Here is a 27,986-nt window from a genome sequence, read left to right on the forward strand (position 1 = left end):
CCTTTGCGTATTCCTGAATGAATGATGAACAATGAAGATGATTTCCGAAATTCCTTGGTTCTGTCTAAATAAAACTTAATGGCTCTTACAGGATCTAAGGCATGCAAGGCAATCTCCTTAGCTGATTTAGGATGAGGACAGAACGATGGTACTGTGATGTCTTGGTTGATATGAAAATCCGATATGACCTTGGGTACAAATGAAGGAATGGTGCGTAGAACCGCTCGATCCTGATGAAATGTCAAGAAGGGTGGTTGACATGATAGAGCACTCAGTTCGGATACTCTGCGCGCTGACGAAATAGCTAATAAAAAAGCCACTTTCCAGGAAAGCCACGCCATAGGAATGGAAGCCAAGGGTTCAAACGGAGGACCCTGCAATGCCGACAGCACCAAATTCAGGTCCCACGGAGGAAGAGGATCTCTATATGGAGGAACTATATGAGTTGCTCCTTGTAAGAATGTTCGAATATCCGCATTAATTGCCAGCTTCCTTTGAAACAGAACCGAAAGTGCTGATACTTGGGATCTTAATGATGCCGGAGACAGTCCCTTATTCAACCCAACTTGAAGGAATTCTAAAATGCCAGGAATTTAACAGTCCTCAAAAGGTATTCCTTTTTGAACACACCAATCTTTGAAACAACGCCACACTCTGTAATAAGTCTTCGACGAGACTGGTTTCCTTGCTGCTATCATGGTCTTTATTACCTCTGAAGAAAACCCCTTTCGTTTCAGCACTAGGGTCTCAATAGCCATGCCGTCAAATTGAGCATCTTCGAGTTGGGATGTACTATGGGGCCTTGAGATAGTAGATCTGGTAGATTCGGTAGTGGCCATGGATCCTCTCTGGACAGATTTATCAGATCGGAAAACCATGCTCGTCGAGGCCAGTGTGGTGCTATTAGAATCACTGTGTGATTTTCTCTTTGAATTCTTCGAATTAACCTGGGTAGCAGAGGAAGAGGGGGAAATGCGTAGCCTAGTTGGAACTCCCATGGAGCCGTCATGGAATCCACTGCGAGTGCTAGAGGATCCCGGCAACGAGACATGAATTGTTGTACCTTCCTGTTTGCTCTTGACGCCATAAGATCTATGTCCGGAATTCCCCATCTTTCTGTGATCAAGGTGAACACTTCTTGCTTTAGAGACCACTCTCCTGGGTCCAGTGTCTGTCGACTCAGATAATCGGCTTCCCAATTTTCGAGGCCCGGAATGTATATTGCGGATAGAGTTGCATTGTGTTTTTCCGCCCAAGACAGAATTTGGCTTACTTCCTGGAGTGCTTGTCGACTGCGAGTACCTCCTTGGTGATTCAAGTAAGCCACCGTTGTCGCGTTGTCCGATTGAACTCGGATGGCTATTCCCTTCATTATCTGTTGCCAATAACTGAGAGCCCTTCTCACCGCTCTTAGTTCTAGAATGTTTATTGGCAGTTGAGTTTCTGCTGATGACCAAATCCCCTGAGCTGTGAGTGTGCCGAACACTGCCCCCCAGCCCCTTAGACTGGCGTCCGTAGTGAGGATCCGCCATTGGGGATCTGCAAGGTTCCTCCCTTTGGACAGGTTGTTGCAGTTCAGCCACCATGCCAATGACACCTTGGTCTTGGGAAGTAGAACTATTCTCTGAGACAGATTTGTTCTGTTCCACTGTGTTAGAATGTTCCATTGTAATTCCCTGAGATGGAACTGCGCAAAGGGAACCGCTTCTATTGTGGCCACCATGGATCCCAGTACTCTCATGGCAAACCGAGCGGTAGTGTTCGGAGTCTTGGCGAGACGTCGTACCAACGTTAAAATATTCTCTATCTTGTCCTGTGGCAGATAAACTTTCTGATTCTTTGTGTCGAAAATCATACCTAAAAACTTTAGTTTTTGGCTGGGAACTAATTTTGATTTTGTGGTATTGATTATCCAACCCAAGCTTGTCAGTGATTGTATCACTTGGGCCAGATTGTTCTGTGCTTCTTGGTGAGATGGCGCCTTCAGAAGAATGTCGTCCAGATAGGGCGTAATGGATATCCCTTGTACTCTGAGAGATGCCGCCGCTGCTGCCATCACCTTGGTAAAGATCCGTGGAGCCGAGGTTAGGCCGAATGGTAGTGCTACGAATTGAAAATGTAGTCCTAGGTAAGCAAACCTCAAGTATTTCTGATGGACTTGGAAAATCGGGATATGAAGATACGCGTCCCGGATATCTAGTGCGGCCATGAACTCGTTCGGTCTCATACTGGCAATTACTGAACGTAGGGATTCCATCTTGAAATGAGCTGGTCGAATGAATGTATTGAGCTTTTTTAGGTCTAATACTGGTCTGAAGGAGCCATCCTTTTTTGGCACAATGAAGAGGTTTGAGTAGAACCCTCGAAATTTTTCCTTTGGGGGAACAGGTACAATGACTTTTTCCTGTACTAGATTGAGTACTACTGCGAAAAAGGCTTGTCTCTTTTGTGGCTCTGTTGGCACTCTTGACATGAAAAATCGAGATGGAGGGGTGGAAGAAAACTCCAGCTGATACCCTCGGGATACAATTTTTTGAACCCAAGAATCCTGAGTGGTTCTTCGCCAAACCTCTTGAAAGTGAAGCAACCTGGCCCCGACTGTAGGTTGCAGACTGAGATCGATTTGGTAGTCATGCTGAAGATGACTTGTCTGACGGCTTTGACTGGTTTCGTCTGTTCTGCCAGTTGCTCTTGAACTTATTCTGGAATCTGTTTTTGTTTCCTGAGGACTGAGACTGGAAGTCCCTGGAAGTTGAAGTCTTGGTGTAGCGTGGGGAACGAAAAAATCGTCCTTTCCGAAAAGTGGACCGAGGTTTATTTTGGGGAAGGAGCGTGCTCTTGCCCCCTGTGGCTTGACTAATAATTTTATCCAAATCCGACCCAAACAGAAGTTTTCCTTTAAATGGTAGAGTGGTAAGAGATTTCTTTGATGATAGATCTGCTGACCAGAGTTTCAACCATAAGGATCTGCGTGCCGCCACCGATAATGCTGAAGTACGCGCTACTACTTGGGCTGCATCAAGAGATGCCTCACAAATATAATCGGATGCATCCTTAATTTGTGAAGTAATGTCAAGAAGTTCTTGTCTAGGTCTTCCTGAAGCAATATCATCCATCAAGGATGAAATCCAAGTCTGAAGAGCTCGGCTTACCCATGCCGTTGCAAAAATGGGCCTTAAGGATTCTCCTGATGAGGAAAAAATGGCACGCAACAGTCCTTCCAATTTTTTGTCCATAGAGTCCTTGAAGGACGATGCGTCTGGAACCGGCAGAGCTGTATTCTTAGACAGCCGAGAAACCGGAGCATCTATAGATGGAGGAGAACCCCATTTGTCAGTATTTTCTTTTGGAAACGGATAAAGTCTTTGAAAACGACGATTAGCCTGAAATCTCTTCTCCGGTTGTTCCCACTCGGACTGAACAATGTTGTCTAGTTGAGGGTGAGAAGGAAATATTGGTACCGATTTTTTCTGACGTTTAAACATTAACTGAGAAGAATCTGATGAAAGCTCAGATTCCTTGAGATCCAAGCACTTGATTACTGACAAAATTAACTTGTCTATAGATTCTGAGGATCTAGTCGGCTCCTCATTATCCTCTTGGTCATCTGATATTTCACCTTCACTTTGTGAAAAATCATCCTCTGTAGGAGAATTGGCTATAGATTCTTCCTCACTGAGTTCCAGAGATGTTGAAGGAACTGCACGTTTGTGGGCACGGGTCTTAGGTTCCACTGTACCCTGATCTAGTCTGTCTAGAAGTTTATCTAAGCATGCCGCCAATTTAGGAATGCCTGAAGATAACTGGGTTGCCCATGCAGGCGGGGCTACTTCAGCGACTATGTGAGTTTGAGCAGTGGCGGTCGGTACATGCGGAGGAGAATTATCCTCCCTATTGTCTGACACAGCAGTTTCCTGCAGTTCTTGAGCCCTCAGTGACCCCTCAGCCGAAGAAGGCGGAACGCAGTTACTGCATAAGGTCTCTTTATGACCAGCTGGTAGGCGTTTGCGGCACTTGGAGCATGCTAAATATCTAACTTTAGAAACAGCATGACTGGTCCTAGCAAACGGTCCTTCAGACTTTTTATCCGCCATGGTGGAAAATTTTTTTTTTTTTTTTTTTAAATTTTTATATATTTTTTAAATCTTTTTTAAAAACCACAACACTCTAAGGTAGCTCTGAAGAAGCTTTTACCCTTGTGCCTGCCCCCCTCGGCACCCTCTCCCAGCCCCTGGCCCCTGTGTCTGACCGTGAAAAAGTACTGTCTTGCTGAGTCAACGTAGCACCGGCTAGAAACACTGGGACAGGTCCTGCACACGCACGCTAGGAATGCTGTTCCTAGCCGCCGACAACCTTTACTCCCTGAGGCGTTGAATTTTGGCTGGCCGCAAGCAGCCACACGCTGCTCGAATCACTTGCGCACTTAAAATGGCGCTGCCGGAAGTGATGCGTCATCGCCAACCGAGAACCACCTATGCGTTCCGCAGTGGAACGCAGGCTCACTGAAATAACCTCCAGGTGCGCCCTTCCCCACGCGCCTAACAGAACACGCTGGTGCCGCAGTCGGAAGACACAATAGGACCCGGGGTGGGGTTGAGGGGGGCACAAAAACCACCATTACTCGCCAAAATAGTTGCTCCAGCGTAAAAACGCCAATACTCACAGACCCTGGACATCCATCATCTCACAGGATGCCCGCATTCAGCCTTCTGCTCTGGACAGCTGCGGCTCATGTTACATGACACCATTGAGTGCTGTGTGGCTCGCTCCATAAGAGACTTAGTCGCCCCAGTGCAGATATCCCACGAAGGGGGAAGCCTAAAAGGAGATTCCCTTAAGCAGAGAACTCCAGGACAACCCCTGGTGCCAAACACAAAGTCTGGCCGCAGAATAATCCTGACTGGATTAACATCCTGACTCCTTGAGGACACTAGAAAAACTGAGCTCCCCTGCGGTGAGTGGGGGGTATAGCTTAAGGGGGCGGAGTCAGTTTTTGTTCTAGTGTCCTGCCTCCTGAAGGTAGAAGCTAAACCCCATGGTCCCTGTGTCCCACAGATATCTGCAAGAGAAAGTTAATTTAAACGTGAACAACCCCTATGTAATTGTAGAAAACACAAAACCTTTTTCTAATCATACTTACCCAGTGTAATTAATATCCTTATACCATACGATACATAGAACGCATCTTACTCCCACATATCACTCATCTATGGACCTTCAACCAGATAACTTATGCTTTAAATGGGTGGTAAGCCCAGGAACCTTTTTCCAAGTCTTTGAAACTGTCTTAACCTTGCTGCAAATCCGGGCCTGTATATAGCTCTATAAAACCTATGCAATCATGATACATTATCTATATTGCAGGGTTGTGGTGACTGAAGGCATCTTTCAAGAAACATGCAACATCATTTGAATAGTAGTTAGAATATCTTGTTTGCTTGAAAGAAAAATCTTACCAGCTGATGGCAGAGGTCGAGAACCAGGTGATCTTTGTGATTGGGAATGGCGTGATATATGGGTTCTACATCCAGGAGGTCGTGCCACTTCCCAAGGTTTGGAAACTGAGGAGGCGCTGACTGAATCCGGAGATGGGAGGCAAAGGGTCTCTATACATTTTATACCATCTGAGTTCTGATTTTCTGTATAGATGGAAGGAAGCATAAACTTACATTGACATTTCTAGTGGCATAAGTAGACAAAAACTATATACTAGGGCTCTTGCATCCACTATTACATCCATTTCCTAGCATCTGCACTGCGTTTTCAGGTACAACAGTGCTCCCAAGCCAGAAGAATAAACCTACTTGTTTTTTCTCCTAATTGTTCTTTTCACAACAGACAGACAGAGTAAGCAATGTTTGATGTTACTGACAATATAGCACAGTGACACAGGTGCGGTCTACCTACGCGTAAATTCCTATAAATGTAGGAATAAATGTGTGCATTCTATTAAACTTTCCATTACCTATTAAACACGTGTTGCCAAATATTTATATAAGATATCAGATATGGACAGTGGTTAATAAGGAAGTTAATTGTGGGACTATGCTTTAAAATCATACAATAAGTTACTGGTCCCCACTCTGTGAACACTGGTATATTTGTACTGGGTTGGGACCCTCTATATTCACAAGTTATGTGGAGCCTCCTTTAATAGGTGCTCACCACTTATTATATTTGAAGGGCACTAGCAATTATTGTAGTTTTTCATTCTCCAGTGCGTCAGTTTATCAACTGGATTCTGTATGATGATAAGTCATTGTCATTTATGAACCTAGTTCTCTGCTAGAAGGTACTGCTCCATTAATGGAGGATTTACATTTTTTTTGCAAAGCTTTTTTACTACTTATTTTAACATGTAAACAGTTTCTGTTGAGGCACTATACATCTGATAATAACTAACATTTCACTGGACACTTTCTACAAAGAGGAGCACCATGATCACTTATTTTGCATCAGTTTTACCCACAGAAAGAGATGCAAGGTTAAAATAGAGCTTAAAAGAGTGAGGCAAAACACCAAACCATAATACTATTATTGCTACTCACCTTGTAAATCACTAGGGATGCTTGGGGGGCTGTGTGCAATTGTGCGGTTCTCTTCATGTTGTACTGTGCTATTAATATCCGGATCAGCAGGTGGAGGGCGACACTCAAGTATCTTGCACGTATACACACATCGCTTACGTGCATCTGTCGTACTCCAGTACACACGTGAACACCTAAGGACAGGAAACACTCAAATCACTTATCTTAACTTTATAAAACCTGGCACTATGTAATCCAAACAATAAATGTAAACATACATGTATACAAAGCATGGTTAAGCTGGCCCCATTTGGAGAGGAAGCTAAATAACAAGGACATATCACATTAGGTGCCTGTGCAAAGACAGCACCAGAAGCCCCAATTACCCTTGGATGAAACTATTTACAAATTTGCCCAAAAATAATTTTGCCTAACCACTGATCAGGCATTTAGGCTGGTCTGGAGTAGCCAAGTTGACATGCTACGTTGGCATGTGTATGGCCAACTTTATCAAGGAAAAGCAGCTTTAATATGCCATTTTGGCAAGGTATGGCATCATTATTAAACATTCAAGGGCAAATGCTGTACACTGGGCAACTATACCATAGAGCATATATAGTAGAATGTCACAAAACCTACATAATCCCTGAATAAAAAGGTTTCTTCAAATTAAAATTCATTTTTGTACAATCTTTAATTCCTTTTAAGGCTGGTTTTCACTAAATAAAAGCAAAAGTAAAAATAATCTATTTTTGTGATTTTGTATCAATTATTAGTTACTGAAGCCTTTTCATGGGACCTATTTGGAGTAAAAACACCCCCAAATTACTCTGGGCCAAGTATAAAATGAAATATGTGGGTCAACTGTATGATGATCAGAGGTTAAAGTTAAACTGCCCACCCACCCTATAGAGCTGGAAATCCTTAATAAATCAAGAGCTTCCCCTTTACAAGTTAACATATATTAACAGATGATGCCCAGAGAAATATGGGGTGCGTGGGCCGACACGCTTAGTACAATCAGACCCCAGGCTAGTGGCTAACAGGATATTACCCATTAAAGCATGAACAGGTACCGACGCACACCTCACGGCCCAATCCCCCTCCCTCCCCCCCTTTTACAGAACCTAGTTTGTAAACTAATATGGTTTTATCTTTCACTGCTAGCACCAGCGGTTCTGGTTTGTTACTTTGGAGAACTGCTTAACCCAGTGATCTCCAACCAGTAGCTCGTGAGCAACATGTTGCTTTCCAACCCCTTTGATGTTGCTCTCAGTGTCCACAAAGCAGGTGCTTATATTTGAATTCCAGACTTGGAAGCGAGTTTTATTTGCATAAAAAACTAAGTATAGTGCCAAGTAGAGCCTCCTGTAGGCTGCCAGTCCACATAGAGGCTACCTAATAGGCAATCACAGCCCTCATTTGTCATCCCAAGCGACTTTTTCATGCTTGTGCTGCTCCCCAACTATTTTTACATTTCAATGTGGCTCACTGGTAAAAAAGGTTGGGGACTCCTGACTTAACCTGTTTGATCAACCAATATATGCTCTAAGTGTCACTGGACTGTTCTCCTGTTCCTCTGTATGTTAAAGATGAAACCAGTAAATAAAAACATTTAAATAATAAAAAACAACACCCCAAGTTATTGCACATGTAGATATGACAAAAATAAAACACATACTGATATCCAATGGGGAAAAGTTTCTCCTCACAGTCTGAGAGATCAGTCAGGATTCCAAGGCAGTCAATGGTCATGGAACCTAAAACAGCAGCAAAAAAACAAATAGGATGTTCTAGAAAATGGCATTATGAACAGTAATCAGAATAGCTTTATGAAGGATAGGTCACGTCAGACTAATTGTATTGCTATTTATGGAGAGGTTATCAGTGGGGTTACAGCAGATCTATTTGGATTATGCCCCACAAATGGCTGCTTTTTAAACGAAGGCCTGTTGGTCTTAGAGAAGCGATTTGCACTTGGATAGAAAACCGACTACAGAGAGTGCTAGTTAATGGTACATTCTCTACTTGGAGTAAGGTTGTTAGTGGGGTCCCTCAAATTTCTGTATTGGGGCCGCTTTTATTTAACTTCTTCATTAATGACTTAGGAGATGAACATCAGAGATAATGATATCTCTGAAGCTTCATTTACCAGTATGTCCTTCCAGCAGACACAAAGGCACCCATTGCGATTAGAAGAAAGGAGGTTCAGTCTAAATATTTGAACAGGGTTTTTTTTGTTTTGTTTTTTTTACAGTGAGAGCTGCGAAGTTTTGAAATTCTCTACCTGAATCAGCTTTATTAAATGATAGCCTATAAAAGGGGTTGGATGGTTCTTTGGAAAGTGAGAAAATACAGGGTTATGAAGATAGTATGTGGACTGGTCCGATTGCCATCTTTGAGTCAGGATGGGAGTTTTTCCTCTTCTGCGTCAAATTAGAGGCACCAGATGTTTTTTTGTTTTGTTTTTTTTGCCTTACTCTGGATCAACTAGTGGTTAGGCAGGTTATATATATATATATATATATATATATATATATATATATATATATATATATATATATATATATATATATATATATATATATATATATATATATATATATATATAGACATAAAAGATTAAACTTGATGGACATGTATTTTTTTCAACCTAACTTCTATATTACCATGTGAGCAGCACAACTGCAAAAGAAGGGTAAATGAAACCTATGCCTTAATTTACCAATCATTATGTGAATATTCTCTGGTTCCAATCCATTTAGATACTTTCTGCGTAGGGTGATCCCTTCAAAATCAACAAAAACCCTTCTTAGGACCTCAAAGCCATTATCCGAAACAATCTGCAGAAAAGAAATACAAATAATAGATAGCTTGGTAGTCTCTTATGAAACTTACAAAAATAAATAGCATGCCAATTAATTGAAATGAGTGATATGCATATACAGGTATTGGATCCCTAATCTGGAAACCGATATCCAGAAAGCTCCGAATTACGGAATGGCTGTCTCCCATAAACTCCATTTTATCCAAATAATCCAAATTTTTAAAAAGGATTTCCTTTTTCTCTGAAATAATAAAAAAGTAGTTTGTACTTGATCCCAACTAAGATACAATTAATCCTTATTGGAAGCAAAACCAGCATATTGGGTTTATTTAATGTTTAAAGAATTTCTAGTAGACTTAAGGCATGAAGACCAAAATTACGGAAAGATCCGTTATCTGGAAAACCCCAGGTCCCGAGCATTCTGGATAACATGTCCCATACCTGTATTATAAATGAGGGATATTCATATATTAGCATTAAACTAAAGATACATATATACACAAATACACAAAACTGTCAAAGCTACCAAAGTACAGTACTTAAAACAAGTTTACGCTACTCAAACGCACCACTATAACTGTTCACTCACCTCTCCTTTAATTAAATCCTTGTGTTTCTGACAGTAAACCTTTTTGTCTTCTAAGAATACACAGTTCTTTTTACGTGCACACATAAAATGGTAGTTGCTAGTACAAGAAGTTAGGCAGCATCCAACTGTGGCACCCAACTTTAAGCACAGTTCACAACGCTAAGGAAGAAAAAAAAAAGTGGAGAGTTACAAAATGAATACATGAAAAACTTGATGACAAAACTGATTTTTAAAACATCTTATAATGCTGACATTTAATATTTTTAGATTTTTTTTTACTGCATGAAACAAAGGCCTAGCTATTCACTTTGTGTTTGCGTATATTTGAGGGTTGAAGGTCACACAATGTTTGAATGCTCAGAAATTGCTGTATATACAGTAAGTCATCAAGTAGTCCACTCACATAATATGCTAAGATGGAATGCTCTCTAAGTTTAGTAACCAATTTCTAAAACCAATTGCTAATAAAATAGCATTTGTATGTTACACAAGGGGCACCAGATATTCATTGTATCTGTGTGCCCTTAATTTTGCAAACTGCACACAATGCATCAAGCCAGCCTAAATTAGTGTAATGCAAAAACAGTGTATAGGTGCAAGGACCTTTGATCTACAGCATTAAATTGGTTTGAAAAAGACCAAAGTCCATCAAGTTCAACTGCCTCCAAATGAAACCCAGTGTCCATACATACACACACTCACACCGACCACCCAATATCTATACTAACTGCAGATTTTAGTATCCCAATAGCCTTTGATATGTCTGTCCAAGAAATCATCCAAGCCACTCTTTAAAGGAATTAACTGAATCAGCCATCACAACATCACCCGGCAGTGCATTCCACAACCTCACTGTCATGTGAAGAACCACCTACGTTGCTTCAAATGAAAGTTCTTTTTTTCGTCTAAAGGGGTGATCTCTGGAGAAGTGATCCTCTTTATGGGTAAAAAGGTCCCCTGCTATTTGTCTATAATGTCTTCTAATATACTTGCAAAGTGTAATCATGCCCAGTGGCGTAACTAGATATTACTGCAGCAAATTATTTCAGGCCCCCAAAATGTTTAGAGGTTGACTTGTTTTACCAATATTTATTGAAATTGTATATGAATTAGGGCCCATGGGGCCCCTATACCTCCTGGGCCCCCCTATATATATTATATTTAGCTACAGAATGACTTGCATTAAAGGGACAGAATTTTGGGGGTTCCGTATGCATCTAAATTTATTCCTAATGTATTTTAAAAATGAAATTGTTAGTGAACTATTTCTTAAGTATGTGGTGAATTGATGTTACCTGAGCAATGATACCCTAACCATTTTTTGTATTTTTTTTTTTCTTCAACCTGGAGTTTAAGTTCTGGCCATGGTCATTGACCCCAGCAACCAGGCTTTAAAAATGGATTTTAGTATATGCTAGCATGTGGCATACCATTCCTATAGTACCTACCAGCTGTTTGCCTCTGATTACAGCCATGTGAACATTTTTAAGGGAGCCATCATCATCTTCAAATACCTCTGCTGACCACAAGGCGCAGTTTACATGTGTCCACTCATCTTGTCCTAAATAAAGCAGTCGACCAGCATCCTATAAAAATAGAATTGCAATAATTTTAAAAATCACCAGCATAGTATACTTCAGTTTACTTTATAATACTATAATTCAATGCTCAAATCACCAAGACAGCTATAATTAAATTGTATGTACTCCACCAATTCTCCTTGCTGTCAGAACATAAGTCTGTTTAAGGACAATATCAGAATTAGAGGTTTCCAGTGCCTTGAGATCCCACACATTGAGATCCAGTGCCCTCCAGTCACACACAGAAGATTATTGCCTTCTTCTGCTTTAAAAAATACAGCACTAAGAGTGCCCAAAACAGCTTGTCTGATATTGCACTTAAAATGTTAAATGTCCTTTGAAACAATGTTACAAACATGTAAATTAAATCAATATCTCAGATCAGTGGTTGTATTTAACATTATGGCAGTTTCATTATTATGGCTACCAAACCATACATATACCCTAGCACTGGTAAAGAGTAAGCTCCACCATAAAAAAAAGGAGATTTTGTGTACTCACCGTTAAATCTTTTTCTCTTCGGTCTCTTGGGGGACACAGGGACAGTGGGGTATAGCTGCTATCACTAGGAGGCAGGGTATAGCTGCTATCACTAGGAGGCAGGACACAACCTTAAGAAAACAACTGACTCCTCCCTCGCTGGCTATACCCCCAGCAGGCGGAGCTTAGGTCAGTTTGTACCAAAGTCAACAGGATATAAGATAATCATAACTTTTAACTATAATAGAAAAAACAACCGTATCATGTCTGACGGAAGTGAGGGCCTCAATCCAGGGAGGGAAGCCCTGTGTCCCCCAAGAGACCGAAGAGAAAAAGATTTAACGGTGAGTACACAAAATCTCCTTTTCTCCAGGTCATCTTGGGGGACACAGGGACAGTGGGGACATACCAAAGCTCTCCCCTAATAAGAACCGGGTGGGAGAAAAGAGGCCTATGTAGAGCTAACCACCGCGGCCTGAAGCACCCTGCTGCCAAAGCGAGTGTCAGAGACCGCAAAGGTATCAAAATGGTAAAATTTGGAAAACGAGTGGACTGAGGTCCACGTCGCTGCTTTGCACAGCTGTTCAGCCGAAGCTTAGTTTCTAAACGCCCAGGACGTACTCACACCCCTGGTGGAGTGGGCTGTGACTCTGCTTGGAGGAGTTTTGCCCCTTGCTGTGTATGCTCTGTGAATAGCTTGTTTAATCCAACGAGATATAGTCTGTTTTGAAGCTGGAGCGCCTTGACGCGACCCTGAGGGAATGATGAATAGCGAATCAGACTTGCGGATGTCTTGAATTCTGTGTAAGTAAAACTTCAGAGCCCTCACAGGATCCAGAGTATGCAGTGCCCTCTCTTTCTGGTTGGCCGGTGCGGGGCAGAAGGAGGGAAGAACTATTTCCTGATTCAGGTGGAATTCTGAGACAACCTTCGGCAGAAAAGATGGGATGGTGCGAAGGACAGCCCTGTCGTGGTGGATAACTAGGTAGGGCACCTTGCAGGAAAGAGCACTGAGCTCCGAGACACGTCTTGCTGAAGCGATAGCCATGAGAAAAACAGTTTTCCAGGTAAGCCACTGAAGAGACACTGATCCAAGTGGTTCAAAAGGCGGGTCTTGTAAAGCTCGAAGAACTAAGGTTAGATCCCAGAGGGGGACTGGAGCTCGCATGGGAGGAGCTATATGAGCTACCCCCTGCATGAATGTCTTGAAATCTGGAAGCAATGCTAGCCGTTTCTGGAAGAGTACAGATAGAGCTGATAGTTGCGACTTGAGAGAACCTAAGGACAAGCCCATGGAGAGGCCTTCTTGCAGGAACTCTAGAATGTTTGGAATGGATAGCAGTCTGAACTTCATCTTATGTCTAATACACCACTGACGGTAAGTGGACCAGACTCTGTGGTAAGCCCTAGCGGAAACCGGCTTCCGGGCTGCACACATCGTGCGTGCAACATTTCTGGAGAAACCCTTCTGGGTTAGAATTTCGGTCTCAAGAGCCATGCCGTCAAATGTAGATATGTTGGATTCGGATGCCTGATGGGACCCTGAGTGAGAAGGTCCGGAAGTGGAGGCAAGGTCCATGGCTTTTCCAAGGAGAGGTTCAGTAGATCTGTGAACCACGCTCGTCGATGGCCACCTCGGAGCTATCAGAATGAGGGTGGTCCGTTCTCGTTGTAATTTCCTGATGGTTCGTGGTATGAGAGGCAGAGGTGGGAAGGCGTAGGCCAGACTGAAGGGCCAGTCGGCCGTCAGAGCATCCGCATCTATAGCCAGAGGATCTCTGTACCGTGCCAGGAAGGCTGGAACCTGTCTGTTGTGCCTGGTTGCCATCAGGTCTACCTCTGGTAGCCCCCATCTTCTGGTAATCTCTTGGAAGATCTCCACGTTGAGCGACCACTCGCCTGGATCCAGGGACTGTCGGCTTAGGAAGTCTGCTTCCCAGTTCAACAACCCTGGAATGTAGATGGCAGACAGCTGGACCTGGTGTGTCTCGTCCCACTGAAATATGAGTTTTATTTCGTTGAGTGCTCCTCTGCTTCGTGTCCCGCCCTGGTGGTTGAGGTAAGCCACCGCTGTGGAATTGTCCGACTATCTTTACGGCTTGGCCCTCTAGGTCTTGTTGCCAGTGGAGTAATCCTAGTCGGATTGCCCGGATCTCGAGCAGGTTGATCTGCAACTGTTTTTCGACTAGGCTCCATTTTCCCTGGGCTGATCTTCCCTCGAGAACTGCCCCCCAGCCGAAGAGGCTTGCGTCTGTCGTCAGAACGCGCCAACAGGGTTCCCCTAGATTTCTTCCTATGGTGAGATGGGGAGCTTGCAACCACCAAAGGAGGGAAGTCCGCGTTTGTTGAGACAGCGGAATCTCCTGTAGTAAGGATTTTCGTTTCCAAGTGTTGAGAATGTTCCACTGTAGTTCCCTGAGGTGGAATTGGGCAAATGGTACTGCTTCTATGGTAGAGACCATGACTCCCAGTACTTTCATGCAGAATCTTGCTGTGTGACGTGGCTTCTGAAGCAGTGCTTTCACTAGACCTTGAAGGTGGATTATCTTCTCCAGAGGGAGGGATATCCGTCGTGTCTGTGTGTCGAATCTCATGCCTAGGAAGATCATGGATTGGTTGGGCATCAGAGAGGACTTGCTGAGGTTCAGAACCCAACCTAGATCCTGCAGTCTGTCTATGGATATCTGTAGCGACCTTTGGGCCTCCTGGAGGGACGGTGCCTTGATTAATAGGTCGTCCAGGTAGGGAGTGATGGAGATTCCTTCGTTGCGAATCACTGCTGTGGCTGTCGCCATGATTTTCGTAAAGACCCGAGGGGCCGAGGTGAGGCCGAATGGGAGACTTGTGAACTGGAAATGGTGGTTGTGGAAAGCAAAACGCAAGTATTTCTGATGCGGAGGGAAAATGGGTACATGCAGATAGGCGTCCTTTATGTCGAGGGACATAAGGAATTGGCCTGGGGACATTGCCGCTATGACAGATCTCAGGGACTCCATTTTGAACTTCCGCGGTCGAATGAACTTGTTCAGTTCTTTCAAGTCTAAGATGGGGCGGACTGATCCATCCTTCTTGGGAACTACAAATAGGTTTGAGTAGAAACCCTTGAAGAGCTCGCTGCTGGGTACAGGAACAATCACTTCTGCAAGAATGAGATTGGAGATGACTTCCTGGAAGGCTGTGCGTTTGCTCGACTCTTTTGGGAGTCTTGACATGAAAAATCTGTGAGGGGGGGGGATGAAAACTCCAGGTGGTATCCTTGAGATACGACTTTGTGGACCCAGGAATCTTGGGTAAGCCTGATCCAGACGTCGGCAAAAAAATTTAATCTCCCCCCTATTGACGTTGGGCCTGTGGAGGCGGTGTCATGCAGTGGTATTCTTGTCTGTGGTCTTTGTAGTTTGCTTTCGAGTCTGCCAGGGAGGTCTTTGCTTGTTTGTAAAGCGCCCTCTGCTTGAAAATGACATTGAAAATCTCGGGGGAGAAGATCTCGAATTTTTGGTTTGAGAGCCACGAAAAAACTTTCCCCTACGAAAGGAAGACCGTGCCTTAGGCTGAGGTAGTAGAGTGCTCTTACCTCCTGTAGCCTGACTTATGATCTTGTCCAGGTCGGGGCCAAAGAGGAGCTTCCCTTTAAAGGGGATGGCAGTTAGAGACTTCTTAGAGGAAAAGTCAGCTGACCATAATTTCATCCATAGGGATCTGCGGGCTGCCACCGCCAGGGCTGAAGACCTACTGATCACCTGAGTTGCGTCCAGAGAAGCTTTGCATATATAGTCATTCGCTTCCTTGATTTGGGAAGCCCATTGTGAAAGTTCATGACGTGGCGCTCCTTCAGCAATGGCGTTGATGAGGGAGCCAGTCCATGATTGGATTGCTCGGCTAACCCATGCTATAGCTAGAACTGGACGAAGGGACGAGCCAGAAGCTGAAAAAATAGAGCGTAACAGGCTTTCTAACTTTTTGTCCATAGAGTCCTTGAATGAAGAAGCGTCAGGGACTGTAAGGCTGTATTCTTGGAGAGTCGGGATACAGGTGCGTCTACTGATGGAGGAGACGACCATTTTTCAGTAAGCTCCGCCGGGAATGGGTAGAGCTTCAAGAAACGGCGGTTGGTTTGGAACTGTCTCTCTGGTTTGTCCCATTCCTGCTGAATGAGGAGATCAAGCTGGGTGTGTGAGGGAAACACCGGTGATGATTTGCTGTGCCTCTTGAAAAGAGACTTTGAAGACTCACTAGAGGCTTCCGGCTCTTGAAGATGGAGAGTTTCCAGCACTGATGAAATCAAAGTGTCTACAGACTCTGTAGAGATCCTAGCAGAGTGTTCCTCCTCGTTATCCGAACCGGAGGACAGCTCGCCCTCGGAACGATCGTGATCTTCCCCGGAGTCTAGTATGGGAGAAGATGGTCTGAGAGGAGAATTGCTCTCTTCATCGGAAGGAGAAGGGGCTCTACGCTTAGAGGGTCTCGGTTTAGGATTTTCCAGACGAGCAAGCAGCTTGTCTAATGATTGAGCCAACTTGGGAATTCCGGTGGCCAAATGAGATGCCCACTCGGGAGTGGAAGGCCTTCTGTGAGGAGAGGGTTCCCTGCTGGAGACTAGAGGCTCCGCCTGAGTAGCCTGGTTCACCTGAGGTGGTGTAGGTACTGGGGGTTCTGCACCTGATTGGTGTGGTTTGCATTTTGCACAAAATGGTTCTTTGTGACCGGAAGTCAAACGTTTGCGGCATTTGGCACAGGCCAAATACTTGACAGAAGCTACAGGTGCTGCCCTGGAAAAAGGACCGTCACTGGTTCCTTCAGACATGGTACCAGTGGAAGAATAATTGCCAGAGGTAATTTTGTGCCTGGGGGATGAGAAATCCCTGTTAGGAAATTGTGCACTAACCTTTAGAGACAGTCAGGGAAGGAGGAGTAGCTCTTTTATTAAGCTTGTGTGTTCCTCCCTGCTCCAAAAGGAGCGCTGTATAGGCTGAGCGTGTGTGACAGCCTGTACCCGTGTGTCCCGAGGGCTGCTCTAACAGGAGCGTTATTCTGCGGGAGGCGCGCTGTAGGAAATGGCCGCCAGCAGTGTGAGGCGCGCTGAAGATCGCGCGAGAGTTTGTGAGAGCGCGAGCGCCGCTTTCGGCGATGCGCTGACATAGATGCAGCCCAGAAAATGGCGGCCGTTACTTTGATTCCCTGGGGCTGCCACCGCCCACTTGAGGAAAACGGCCCACAAGGCAGAGAAGGGGCGCCAAACAGGGAGGTTTGACGATCCGCTTCTGAGTAAGAGTGCTGCCATAAGTATATAGGCCAGCACATGGTAGTGGAGAGAGAGAACCTTATCCCAACTCTCCCTCCCCCCTGTGCAGGGCTTCCGTGAAGAAGCTTGCATACCTGCAATGGCTGCCGGAGTTTGGCAGGAGAGGGGGGAGGAGTGGGCAGCAATGGGAAGAGTCGCCCAATAAGCTTACCTGGGAGCTGGTCTTCGCTCTCTCTGTCTCCGGCCAGCGTGTACTCCTCCTGTAGAGGAAGGACATGTTTAGGAGCTGGGTGGTGTGTGCAAGCACGGTAACCCCGGAGACAGGTCCCACGTTGGAGGGTGTTAATAAGGACTTTTGCTCAGTGTAAAAGTACAAAACAACCCCCAGGTGTCAGCAAAAAACTTGACTGAAAATAAATCACATCCTAACCTCCTGAGGACACAACTAAAACTGACCTAAGCTCCGCCTGCTGGGGGTATAGCCAGCGAGGGAGGAGTCAGTTGTTTTCTTAAGGTTGTGTCCTGCCTCCTAGTGATAGCAGCTATACCCTGCCTCCTAGTGATAGCAGCTATACCCCACTGTCCCTGTGTCCCCCAAGATGACCTGGAGAAAAGAGGCATGATCGCAATGTAGGCATTGATTGCAGTGGACAGTATACCACTGCAATCAATCAACCATTAGCCTTTAATATTGAAGCACAGATTAATGAAAGAGACATACAGATATAATAATAATGAGCAAACAAATTGTTAGTTATTGTGATTAAATGGACTGCAGCATACTTTGTCGATACTAAATAATTCTGAGGGGGTAAAATTATAATAAACAAAGTTTGAATCAGGTCTAATAAACTTCAGCAACCATATATTTGCTTTGAAATCAGAATAGAGCAATTGTTGCATGACCGGGTTATGGCTTGGGCCAAACTCTGCAACATCTATTACCTTGAACCCTAGGCATGATCTTAAGGAATATGGTCATTCAATACAAACGCAAATGTCTATCCAATACTTGTAGGTTTGGAAGACTAACATGTCATTCTGTAGAAAAACATGCAGCAAAACAATTATCTGAACAGGTAAAACATACCTAAATGTGATGATCATCTAATCAAAAACAATTGTTGTATTAAAGCGTTAGTATAATAACCCAACGTTTGTGTTTAACAGATAATCATCCTACAGCATTGTTCTAATGCTTTGTTCTAAGAAGTGTTACTTCTATAGTGCTATGGATCATTAAAAGCTTTAGGGATAACATTTGAACACAAAAAAAAAAAATAATTAAAAAAAAAGTAATAGAATGAAAATAATATTTAAAGGGCATGTAAAGGCAAAAAAATAAAATCCAATTTTTACTTTCTTTAATGAAAAAGAAACCTATCTCCAATATACTTTAACTAAAAAATGTGTACTGTTTTTATAAGAAACCTGACTGTATGCAGTGAAATTCTCCCTTCATTTACTGCTGTGGATAAGAATTGTCAGACGGTCCCTAACTGCTGAGCAGGGAAACAATCATACTTATGAACAGCAGGGGGAGCCCCCGCATTACTTTCCAGCCATGCAGAACTCAAGCAGCTTTGTTTATGACGATCCCTAAGCAGCCCAGACCACACTGAGCATGTGAACAGTCTTAGTCTTGCAAAGATGTTTAACAAAGTTACAAGATGGTGACCCCCTGTAGCCAACTTTGAAAGCATAAATTATTTGTTTGATTAGGCTTGTGGTGCAGTAAGTTCATGTTTATATTTAGTATACAAAATACAGCATTTCTAGCCTTATTCTATTTTAGACTTTACATGCCCTTTAATTAGAAAGAGATGTTTCAGCCATGGTACTGAAAAAAAATCCCTTATGTAACTCCAATCTATTACTTTGGCTAGTGGCATACTAAGCGTTTTCTCTATAGTCTCCTTGGTCTCACAGACTCATTCGACCCCTCCCTCACCTTGGTCCATTGAGAGGTAATGGGACTTGGAAGTTGCTCTGCTTGCCAGAGAATTTATGTTCCTACTATGAAAAGGGACTTCAAGTCCCAGAATCAATTTGTTAACAATTGAACAAATTGAAGAAGGGTTTGCATTAAACTGTCAAGACTAAAGGATGATAAGACAAAATCTGTGGAATCGGATAAAAACACATTTATATTTGTTTTTGGAAGTTCGTACATAGTGATGGGCAAATCTCACCTGTTTCACAAAGAATTTGTGAAACAGCGGAAATTCGCTAAAATGAATTGGTCTATGGGCGACAAATTTTTGACACAAGACAATTTTTTTCACCCATTAGAGTCTATAGGCGTCATTTTTGTGGAGAAACTTGGCGAAAAATTTCATACATCATTATTCGTATAGTGTTAGTGCACATTTTCTACACAATGCCAACTGAATATGTTTATGTTCAAAAACTGGGGTATATTTAACTTTAAATTTTCTTAACTCTCAGCAGCACCCTAAAACGATGAGATCTACTCACATTGGCATTGTCATCACCATACTTCAAGCACAAAGCACACTGACGGTTATCTTCCAACCCTGGTGGAGGAGGAAGTTCTGGACTCTCCTCCCTGTTATGCTCTGTGGCTGCAGGAAGACAAACCACAAAGAGATCAGCATGTGGAAATTCACCTGCAAACATGCAAACACATGAGAGAAAGGATAACGGACATTACAGACTAGTGGACAGCTTTGTACCTGGTCCCAGCTTGAAACCTTATAAATCAGAAAAACCTACAGCCTACATGTATTTTTGAGAGCCTGTTTTACCCTTAAAGCGATAGTTCACCTTTAAGTTAACTTTTAGTATGTTATAAAATGGCCAATTTTAGCAACTTTTCAAATAATTTTTTATTTCTTATAGTTATTTTTAAATTTCTTGCTTTCCTGACCCATGTAGTCAAAAAAACAATTGCTCTGTAAGGTTAAAATTTAATTTTACATTTTATTACTTCTCTTTCTGTTCAGGCTTTCTCCTATTTATATTCCAGTCTCTTATTCAAAACCCTGACTGGTTTATAGGGTGATTTGAACTCTTAGCTGTTAAATTCCAAACTGGACAGCTTCTAAACAAAAGGTGAAATAATTAAAAAACCACAAGTAAAAAATTAACTCCAGTTTCAAAGTGTCTTAGAAAAGCACATACTACATAGCATTAAAAGTAGGAAAGGTCATGTGAGGCACGTAATCCACTATGGGGATCATGGTGGGACAGAATGCATTAGACCAGGCTTACTCTGCTGAGGATTCTGGGGCACATTAAAAAGGCATTGATATGGGATTGCTTAATTGTGTTTTTTGCTGGTACCACCTGCTGTTTGTACATTGCACTTATGACATGCATGTTTTATTCATGACCACCACACAATGGTAATGTATTCAAATTAAAATATGTCTAGCACCATGTCAGATTTCAAAGTCAAATATAAAATAATCCATTTGCTCTTTTGAAAAACGGATTTTCAATGCAGAAGTCTGCTGATGCACGACTATTTACTGATGTTACTTATTTTGAAAAAAAAAAAAAATGTTTTCCCATGACAGTATCCCTTCAATTACTTAGGAGGACACATTTTCTCACTTACTTCGTGCTGGTGGGGTTGATGGTTGTATTGGATGTGGAGACTCTGGGTCTCCTGGAGATCTAGGTTTTGGAGCAGGTATTATTTTCTTCATCAGCACTGGCTGCATCGCCAACCTGTTTTCCCTTTCCTGCCACTGAGCATAGTTGTGGTCCAGAGATGGAGGAAGCACTGCATTGGGCAACATGCTGCTGCTGTAAAAGATGATGACGATTTAGCTCAAAATAAGGAAAAATAAAATGTATTCACTACAAATAGTGCAATACCATTACAAAAGGTCACAAGTATACTGAACTTTTTGGCCATCCCAGCAATAACATGTTATACCTTGGGCCTTTGAAAAACATAAGCAATCCATATTTTTGGTTAGAAAAAACATTATGCAAAGTACAGGAGGAAAAGACATGCTGAACCAGAGAGCTTTTCGCCTCATTATGGACTAATCCCTTTGACCCATAGCTCAAGCTCATCATTTTAGTAAGGTAAGGTAGGGTTGTATTTACCTGAAGGTATGTTTTTAGAAGGACGCCGAATACCAAACAGAATCCTAATTTGTATTTGCAAATTATGGGCAGGAAAGGAAAAAGTGGAAATAATTCTTCTTTTGTGACAAAAAATAATGTGATTTCCCTACCCGCCCCTAATTTATATATGCAAATTAGGCACAAGGATTCGGTGCATCCCTAATATATATATATATAGATATAGAGAGAGAGAGAGAGAGAGAGAGAGAGAGAGAGAGAGAGAGAGAGAGAGAGAGAGAGAGAGAGAGAGAGAGAGAGAGAGAGAGATCTGACCTTAGCGAGTTTTTACTGAAACAGTAAATGCATTCAAGAAACATCTGGTAATTCAAATGTATATATGATCAAGATGTATGGCAATAACGTTGGCCAGATCTCCCATGAAACTTGAGCTGCCATAGACGCACAGATATAGTCGTATAAAACAACATTTTCAGACCTTGTGGGGACTCTGACTAAAAGACCAATTGCCAAGGTACAAAAAAATGATTTTTCTATCAGACAGGTTAGACAATTTCTGTCGAGTAAAGATAATATCTTTGCATGTACTGACTATCTGACAATATCTATGGGTGACTGTCACTATTTCCAGAACATAATTTTCATACGATTGCTGTCTGTCAATTGATGGCCAGAACATCATCCAAGTTGTTATTTTTAGAAAGGTTAATCCTACAATATAAATCTGAAAGGTTAATCGTTATTCAAATATTCATCATACAAGGATTAAAATATTACCATCTATGGCCAGCTTTACATATAACGTATATACTCAAGTATAAGCCGAGTTTTTCAGCATCCAAAATGTGCTGAAAAAGTCTACCTCGGCTTATACTCGGAGTCAGTGGGCAATAGCTGAGATTGCAGTCACTTTTAATCATTCCTATACCAACAGTTCACTTGGGGAGAGACTGCAATATCACACAGCGCCCTCTGTTGGTTATATGAAAGAATAACAGTGCGCCCTCTGTTGGTTATATGAAAGAATAACAGTGACTGCAATATCACACAGCACCATCTGTTGGTTATATGAAAGAATAACAGTGACTGCAATATCACACAGCACCCTCTGTTGGTTATATGAAAGAATAACAGTGCGCCCTCTGTTGGTTACATGAAAGAATAACTGACTGCAATATCACACAGCGCCATCTGTTGGTTATATGAAAGAATAACAGTGCGCCCTCTGTTGGTTATATGAAAGAATAACAGTGACTGCAATATCACACAGCGCCCTCTGTTGGTTATATGAAGAATTAACAGTGATGGCAATATCACACAGCGCCCTCTGCACATGGTAGTGGGACAATGCACACAGTAATCCGTTTGGCAATTCTCTGTCACCATCAACTTTGCAAAGAAGTCCGGTTGATCGCTGCGGGGGTCGCTTTGGCGGAATGTGCGCTGCTGGGAGACAGGGCTGTAGCTGTGTCTAGGCTTATACTCGAGTCAATAAGTTTTCCCAGTTTTCGTAGGTAAAATTAGGTACCTCGGCTTATACTCGAGTATATACGGTAACCATGCTAATCTAAATTATGAATTAGGAACTACCGATGGCTGCCCCAAGTTCAAACAGTAATGCCAATTTAATGCAGTCAAGGAAGTCAGACATATTTTTTATTTAAAGTGATACTGACACTAAAAACTACTTTTTAAAATATGAATGTTATGATATTCATTATACAAGGATTAAAATATTACCATCTATGGCCAGCTTTACATATAACGTATATACTCAAGTATAAGCCGAGTTTTTCAGCATCCAAAATGTGCTGAAAAAGTCTACCTCGGCTTATACTCGAGTCAGTGGGCAATAGCTGAGATTGCAGTCACTTTTAATCATTCCTATAGTCAATAATTTGTCAATTTAATGCAGTCAAGGAAGTCAGACATATTTTTTATTTAAAGTGATACTGACACTAAAAACTATTTTTTAAAATATGAATGTACATTATAAGTTGCCTATAGGTCATGCTGATTGTTTTTTGCTTAGAACCCTGACTGTTTTGCCGACCTTACTGTCCCTTCTCAGCCTGTCAGTTAGAGTTTCTAATGCAAACGGACTCCTGCTGCACAAATATCACGAGTCCGATAGGTAATGCAAAAGCATTGAGCAAATACTTTATGGCAAAATTATAAGAAGCATGCAAAGTAAATTTTATGGTAGATGTAAAAAAAAAGGTTCAATTTCTTGTGTCAGTATCTCTTTAAGTGGTGGATCTGATTTCAAATATGCTTAAGACTCAGATTATAAAATTAATATGTATTTTAGAATTTACTAGGTCTTTGGCCAACACATTTCTTTGCTTGGATAGGTATTGTTATTGTTTAGGTTTGTTGGATGGCTCTTGTGTACCTTACAGATGCCACAGATTCTCAGATGGATTGAGATCAGTGTTTTAACAACAGCAATTGCAGGACAATCACATTTTTTTTAATAAATGTACCCAGTGGTATAATTATAGAGGGGAAGACCCTGCTGAGCCCCAACACTGAAATCATCAAACAAAAAGTACAGGCATGGGATCTGTTATCCGGAAACCAGTTATCCAGAAAGCTCAGAATTATGGGATGGTCATCTCCCATAGACTCCATTTTAATGAAATAATCAAAAACTTTTTAAAATTATTTCCTTTTTCTCTGCCATAATAAAACAGTATCTTGTACTTGATCTCAACCAAGATATAAGGAATCCTTATTGGAGTTAAAACAATCCTATTAGTTTAATTAACATTTAAATGAAAAGAACCCTTATCCAGAAAACCCCAGCTCCCGAACATTCTGGATAACAGGTCTCATACCTGTACTAGCACTTAAAAGTGTTGAACTGCTTAATGAGCAAGTGACACATGTAATACAAAAAATAACACTGGTGAAATGTTAGAATCAGTACTGATGTGGTCCACTGGCAATGGAAGGTGCCATTTTGGAATATGGGGGGAGGTTTGACATGTCCTTTATAACATCCGTAAACTTTTATTAACTATGCAGGAACATTTTATCATGCATTTAACACTCTGATTAAAAAACAAACTATAAATGAGTGTCTTACTTTTCTGACTGCCCACAGTGCTGAACTCATAACATAGGTAAGATTGATCAGTAATTGCAGATTTTATATCACAATTTTGTTACATTAAATCCCCTTGAGATGCTATAGAGGTCAATGGCAAATGTATCTTCACAATTCAAGCAAGTTGACCTTTTCTGCTGTTGCTGTACTTACTTGCTGGTAACTTTGTTAGGTTCCCAAAACCTGGACTTCTTTACACTAAACCATGGAAAAACACGCTCCATTTGCTAAAGGGAAGGAAAACTACACATTAGAATGCAAAAGAAAGAAAAGAGAGACACACAGTCACAAATATCCAGAAAAAAACCCATAAAATGTACTAAATAAACAACATGATTAGGATAAAATAAAAATGTTTATTATACCACCAGATAACCAGCAAAAATCCAAGATTGCCTTTGATGACTTGAATTTCCTGGTTACTGTGATAATGCACACAGTACCAGGCATGGAGGGCATTGATTCACCACTGTGGTGACATAGTTGGGAACTGACTGATCACTTGAGTGATGTACAGACAAGCTGAGTAAACTAGGTGCTTTATGCCTTATAAGTTCTGGTTTCATTTAATTTTCTTTTTTCCCCTTTACATTTATCTCATTCTCCGCAATACTCATAGCATCTTCAAGCAAATACAAGTCAGGGATAAGAAATACATTTCCATTGAATTGATTCTACCTAGTAGGTAACAGTACATTTGTATAATTGTATAATTGTAGGAATGTCCCTCATCCAGAGAAATATATTTTAATCTATTTTAAGACCCCTGTTTTGTTGCTGTCTCTGCTAATAAAACAGAACAGATATGTGAACTCTTGCTTACCCTTGTAAAGAAGGATTTCACCATACTGTTGGCCTTCTTCAGCTCTGGCTGGCCCCCATCTGCATTCATAGCAGCCTGGATTATTCTCACAATGTCATCACTCATCTCCAGCTAAAGGATTGTTAACATTTTTAGAACATAAAACAGCAACATTACATTTTAGCGACAACTTCCAAAATTCACACACTACAACTACACCAGATGGTGCATTGAGCAGCTGTAATTATGCACCAAAGTTTGTATGACAATATTACAACACTATGTTAGGGTCATCTGATTGGGGCCACAGGTTACCAACCATGACTGTGGGGGGGGGGGAGGAAGAGGGTGCAGGCCCAAAACTTTGGTTATATCATTTGAAAATAACCTCCATCTGATTCTTTGTCTTATTTAACTTATTTCTTGCAGATTATGATGGGTTTAAGGTATAGAACCGTCTACATAATGGTCTTTAACTAGGGTGATGCTGCAAGTCCCACACCAGTTTCACCAGCATAACCCTCAAAGGCTTGCCTTCCCCCTCCCCCCCAATTGCATCAAGTTCTACTGCAGAGAATTTTCCCTGCCCATAAAATGCAGAGAAACACAGCAGGGTGGCCACATCACATCATCTCAATCAGGTATTGGATTAAGGGGTAACCTCAGGCGAAGTGCTTTATGAGGCTTGGAAGAGGGGGTATGGGTTTCCCATTATCCTGTAAAGGGAAACGGTCACCCTAATGAATAATTACAAATCATTTTTAATGGTGGTAAAGTAAAATAAACTTTACTTACACTATATAAATTAATTAAATCTTGTTTCCTACTGTCTTGGAATTCACAGTTATAACAAGGCAGCAGTTGCCATATTATGGACACTGTTATAAAGGCAAGATTGCATCATCCCAAAATCTGAATGGAGGATCTGATACCCATGCACAGGCTACACAATTATAGGCTGTGAGGAAGGAGGGGGAATGTGAAGAGTGCATTACATTAAGGAAGTGGAGAATAGAAAGTGAAAGCAATTGTCTGCCCACCTCTATTACTAAGACACAGAAAAGGGCAGTCAATATGAGGCAGATTTTTAGATACCTTTATAACAGGTATGGATGTTTTAATAAAAAACTTTGGGTTTATGTTATAACTTCTTAGTTCTGGTTGACAGGTCCCCCTTAACAGAAAAATCAAGTTTCTCTCAATCGCTTTTAGTACAACATGAATGCACAAATAGGATTGCGATGATGCAAGAATTAATTAGGGTTGCCACCTTTATGTCTGGCTGAGACCGTGTCAATCAAGGGAATCCCGCCCGGTTTTCCTTATTTGGAAAACCGGGCAGGAAGTATAGACCCGGGCAGCCCCTCAAAATACCGGGCTGTCCGGGTCAAAACTGGACAGGTGGCAACCCTACTTATGAATTCCCAGACCAAAGGAAACAAGATTAAAATAATTTATACAGTGTAATTAAAACTAATTTTGCTTGACTAACATGATAAAATAGGATTTGGAATACTTTTTTTAGGTGACAGGTCCCCTTTAATATAAGATTCCTGCAATCAAACGACTACAAAAGCCTCATAACATACTATAATTTTGAAAGTTAATATTAAGAATAAAATAACTTTGTGAGCATCCCTGTGATGAACGTACCACTGATGTGTAATTGTTGTTGTCCATTTTCTTTTTCACCCCCTCCAGATCGAGAGGTGGCTGCTCATCTTGCTTGCCGACCTGAGTCAGAACAGGAGGATCTGGCCCTTCAGAGGAGATACGGGATGGCATATTCTCATTTGGTTCTGGATTTAAATCAGGAGGTTTTGCTGCCTGTGTAGACGAGAAAGAAAACATTGAGGTATTGTGAAGGTAGATAATCATTTAGTTTAACAGCAGGCTATTTTGGTAGATGCTGTTTCTCATAAATCTATATGCAACTTAAAGATAGAGGCATATTTAAATACCATAAAAGTAGGGATATTTACAAAACCTTATAAAGATTTAAAAAATAAAAAACAAAAAAGCAAAACCCCCAATAAAGTTCCAAACAAGCAATAGTCAGAATCAGGTCAGAAAAATAGAGAATTTGCACTACATGCACAGAGGCTCCAGTCCATACAGGTCTTTAAAGGAGAAGGAAAGACAAAAAACGAAACTACCTTCACTATGTACTCCATCAGGCCCCCTCCTGAAACGCTTCAATATAAACTCTGAAATCAGTGCTGATTCTGTGAACAAGTGTTCTGTAGTTTTGCCCTTTATAACAGTTTGGCGCCGCCATTTTTTAATCTCTTCCACCGTGCGATCCGTCGTCAATGCGCATGCGCCTCCTTTGTGACCCCCATGATGTAATCACTCGCGCATTCAGACTGCAAACAAGGAGCTACACCAGACCTCAGTCAGACAGACCCGATCGTTGGCTGCCTTTTTTAAACCTCCCCGCCTCAGCTCGTGCACTCGCTAACTTAAAGACTGTAAATCAAAAACAGAGCGAGTGCAGGAGCTTCAAAGCTTCCATTAGTTTCCTGGTAACGGGGAAGCTGCATCGGCTATTGGAGGATGAATTAATGAGTCAGGGGCAGAGAGGTCAGCAATGACGAACGGCTTTGTCACGTGACTGCATCTTCAACGCTGCACAAGGAAGACAAAAGACTCTGGTGTGCATGCGCAGGGCACGGCTGGAAGCTATTGCGCATGCGTGTGCCCTATTCAGACGGATTTCTTACAGAAACAAGGGTATGCTTTTTCATACATGTCTAAACTTTTTA

General features: G+C 41.9%; 1 protein-coding gene across 4 annotated transcripts in view; it reads right to left on the bottom strand.

The window, feature by feature from the left end:
- LOC108696457 (histone-lysine N-methyltransferase 2A) overlaps positions 1–27,986 on the bottom strand; it is a 120,231-nt gene that overhangs the window by 28,313 nt on the left and 63,932 nt on the right. For 3 of the 4 annotated variants that reach the window (XM_018225851.2, XM_018225849.2, XM_018225852.2), the window contains 11 exons: positions 26,875–27,048; positions 25,243–25,353; positions 24,573–24,646; positions 20,829–21,019; positions 19,724–19,875; positions 11,392–11,529; positions 9,944–10,102; positions 9,253–9,370; positions 8,209–8,287; positions 6,549–6,721; positions 5,457–5,639 (listed from right to left, as the gene is read on the bottom strand). In XM_018225851.2, coding sequence (XP_018081340.1) covers positions 5,457–5,639; positions 6,549–6,721; positions 8,209–8,287; positions 9,253–9,370; positions 9,944–10,102; positions 11,392–11,529; positions 19,724–19,875; positions 20,829–21,019; positions 24,573–24,646; positions 25,243–25,353; positions 26,875–27,048 — 1,552 coding nt within the window. The remainder of the gene's footprint in view (positions 1–5,456; positions 5,640–6,548; positions 6,722–8,208; positions 8,288–9,252; positions 9,371–9,943; positions 10,103–11,391; positions 11,530–19,723; positions 19,876–20,828; positions 21,020–24,572; positions 24,647–25,242; positions 25,354–26,874; positions 27,049–27,986) is intronic. The other variant, XM_018225850.2, reaches the window with a different exon arrangement.

Source organism: Xenopus laevis, chromosome 7L (genome assembly GCF_017654675.1).
Source record: "Xenopus laevis strain J_2021 chromosome 7L, Xenopus_laevis_v10.1, whole genome shotgun sequence".
NCBI classification, from domain to species: domain Eukaryota; kingdom Metazoa; phylum Chordata; class Amphibia; order Anura; family Pipidae; genus Xenopus; species Xenopus laevis.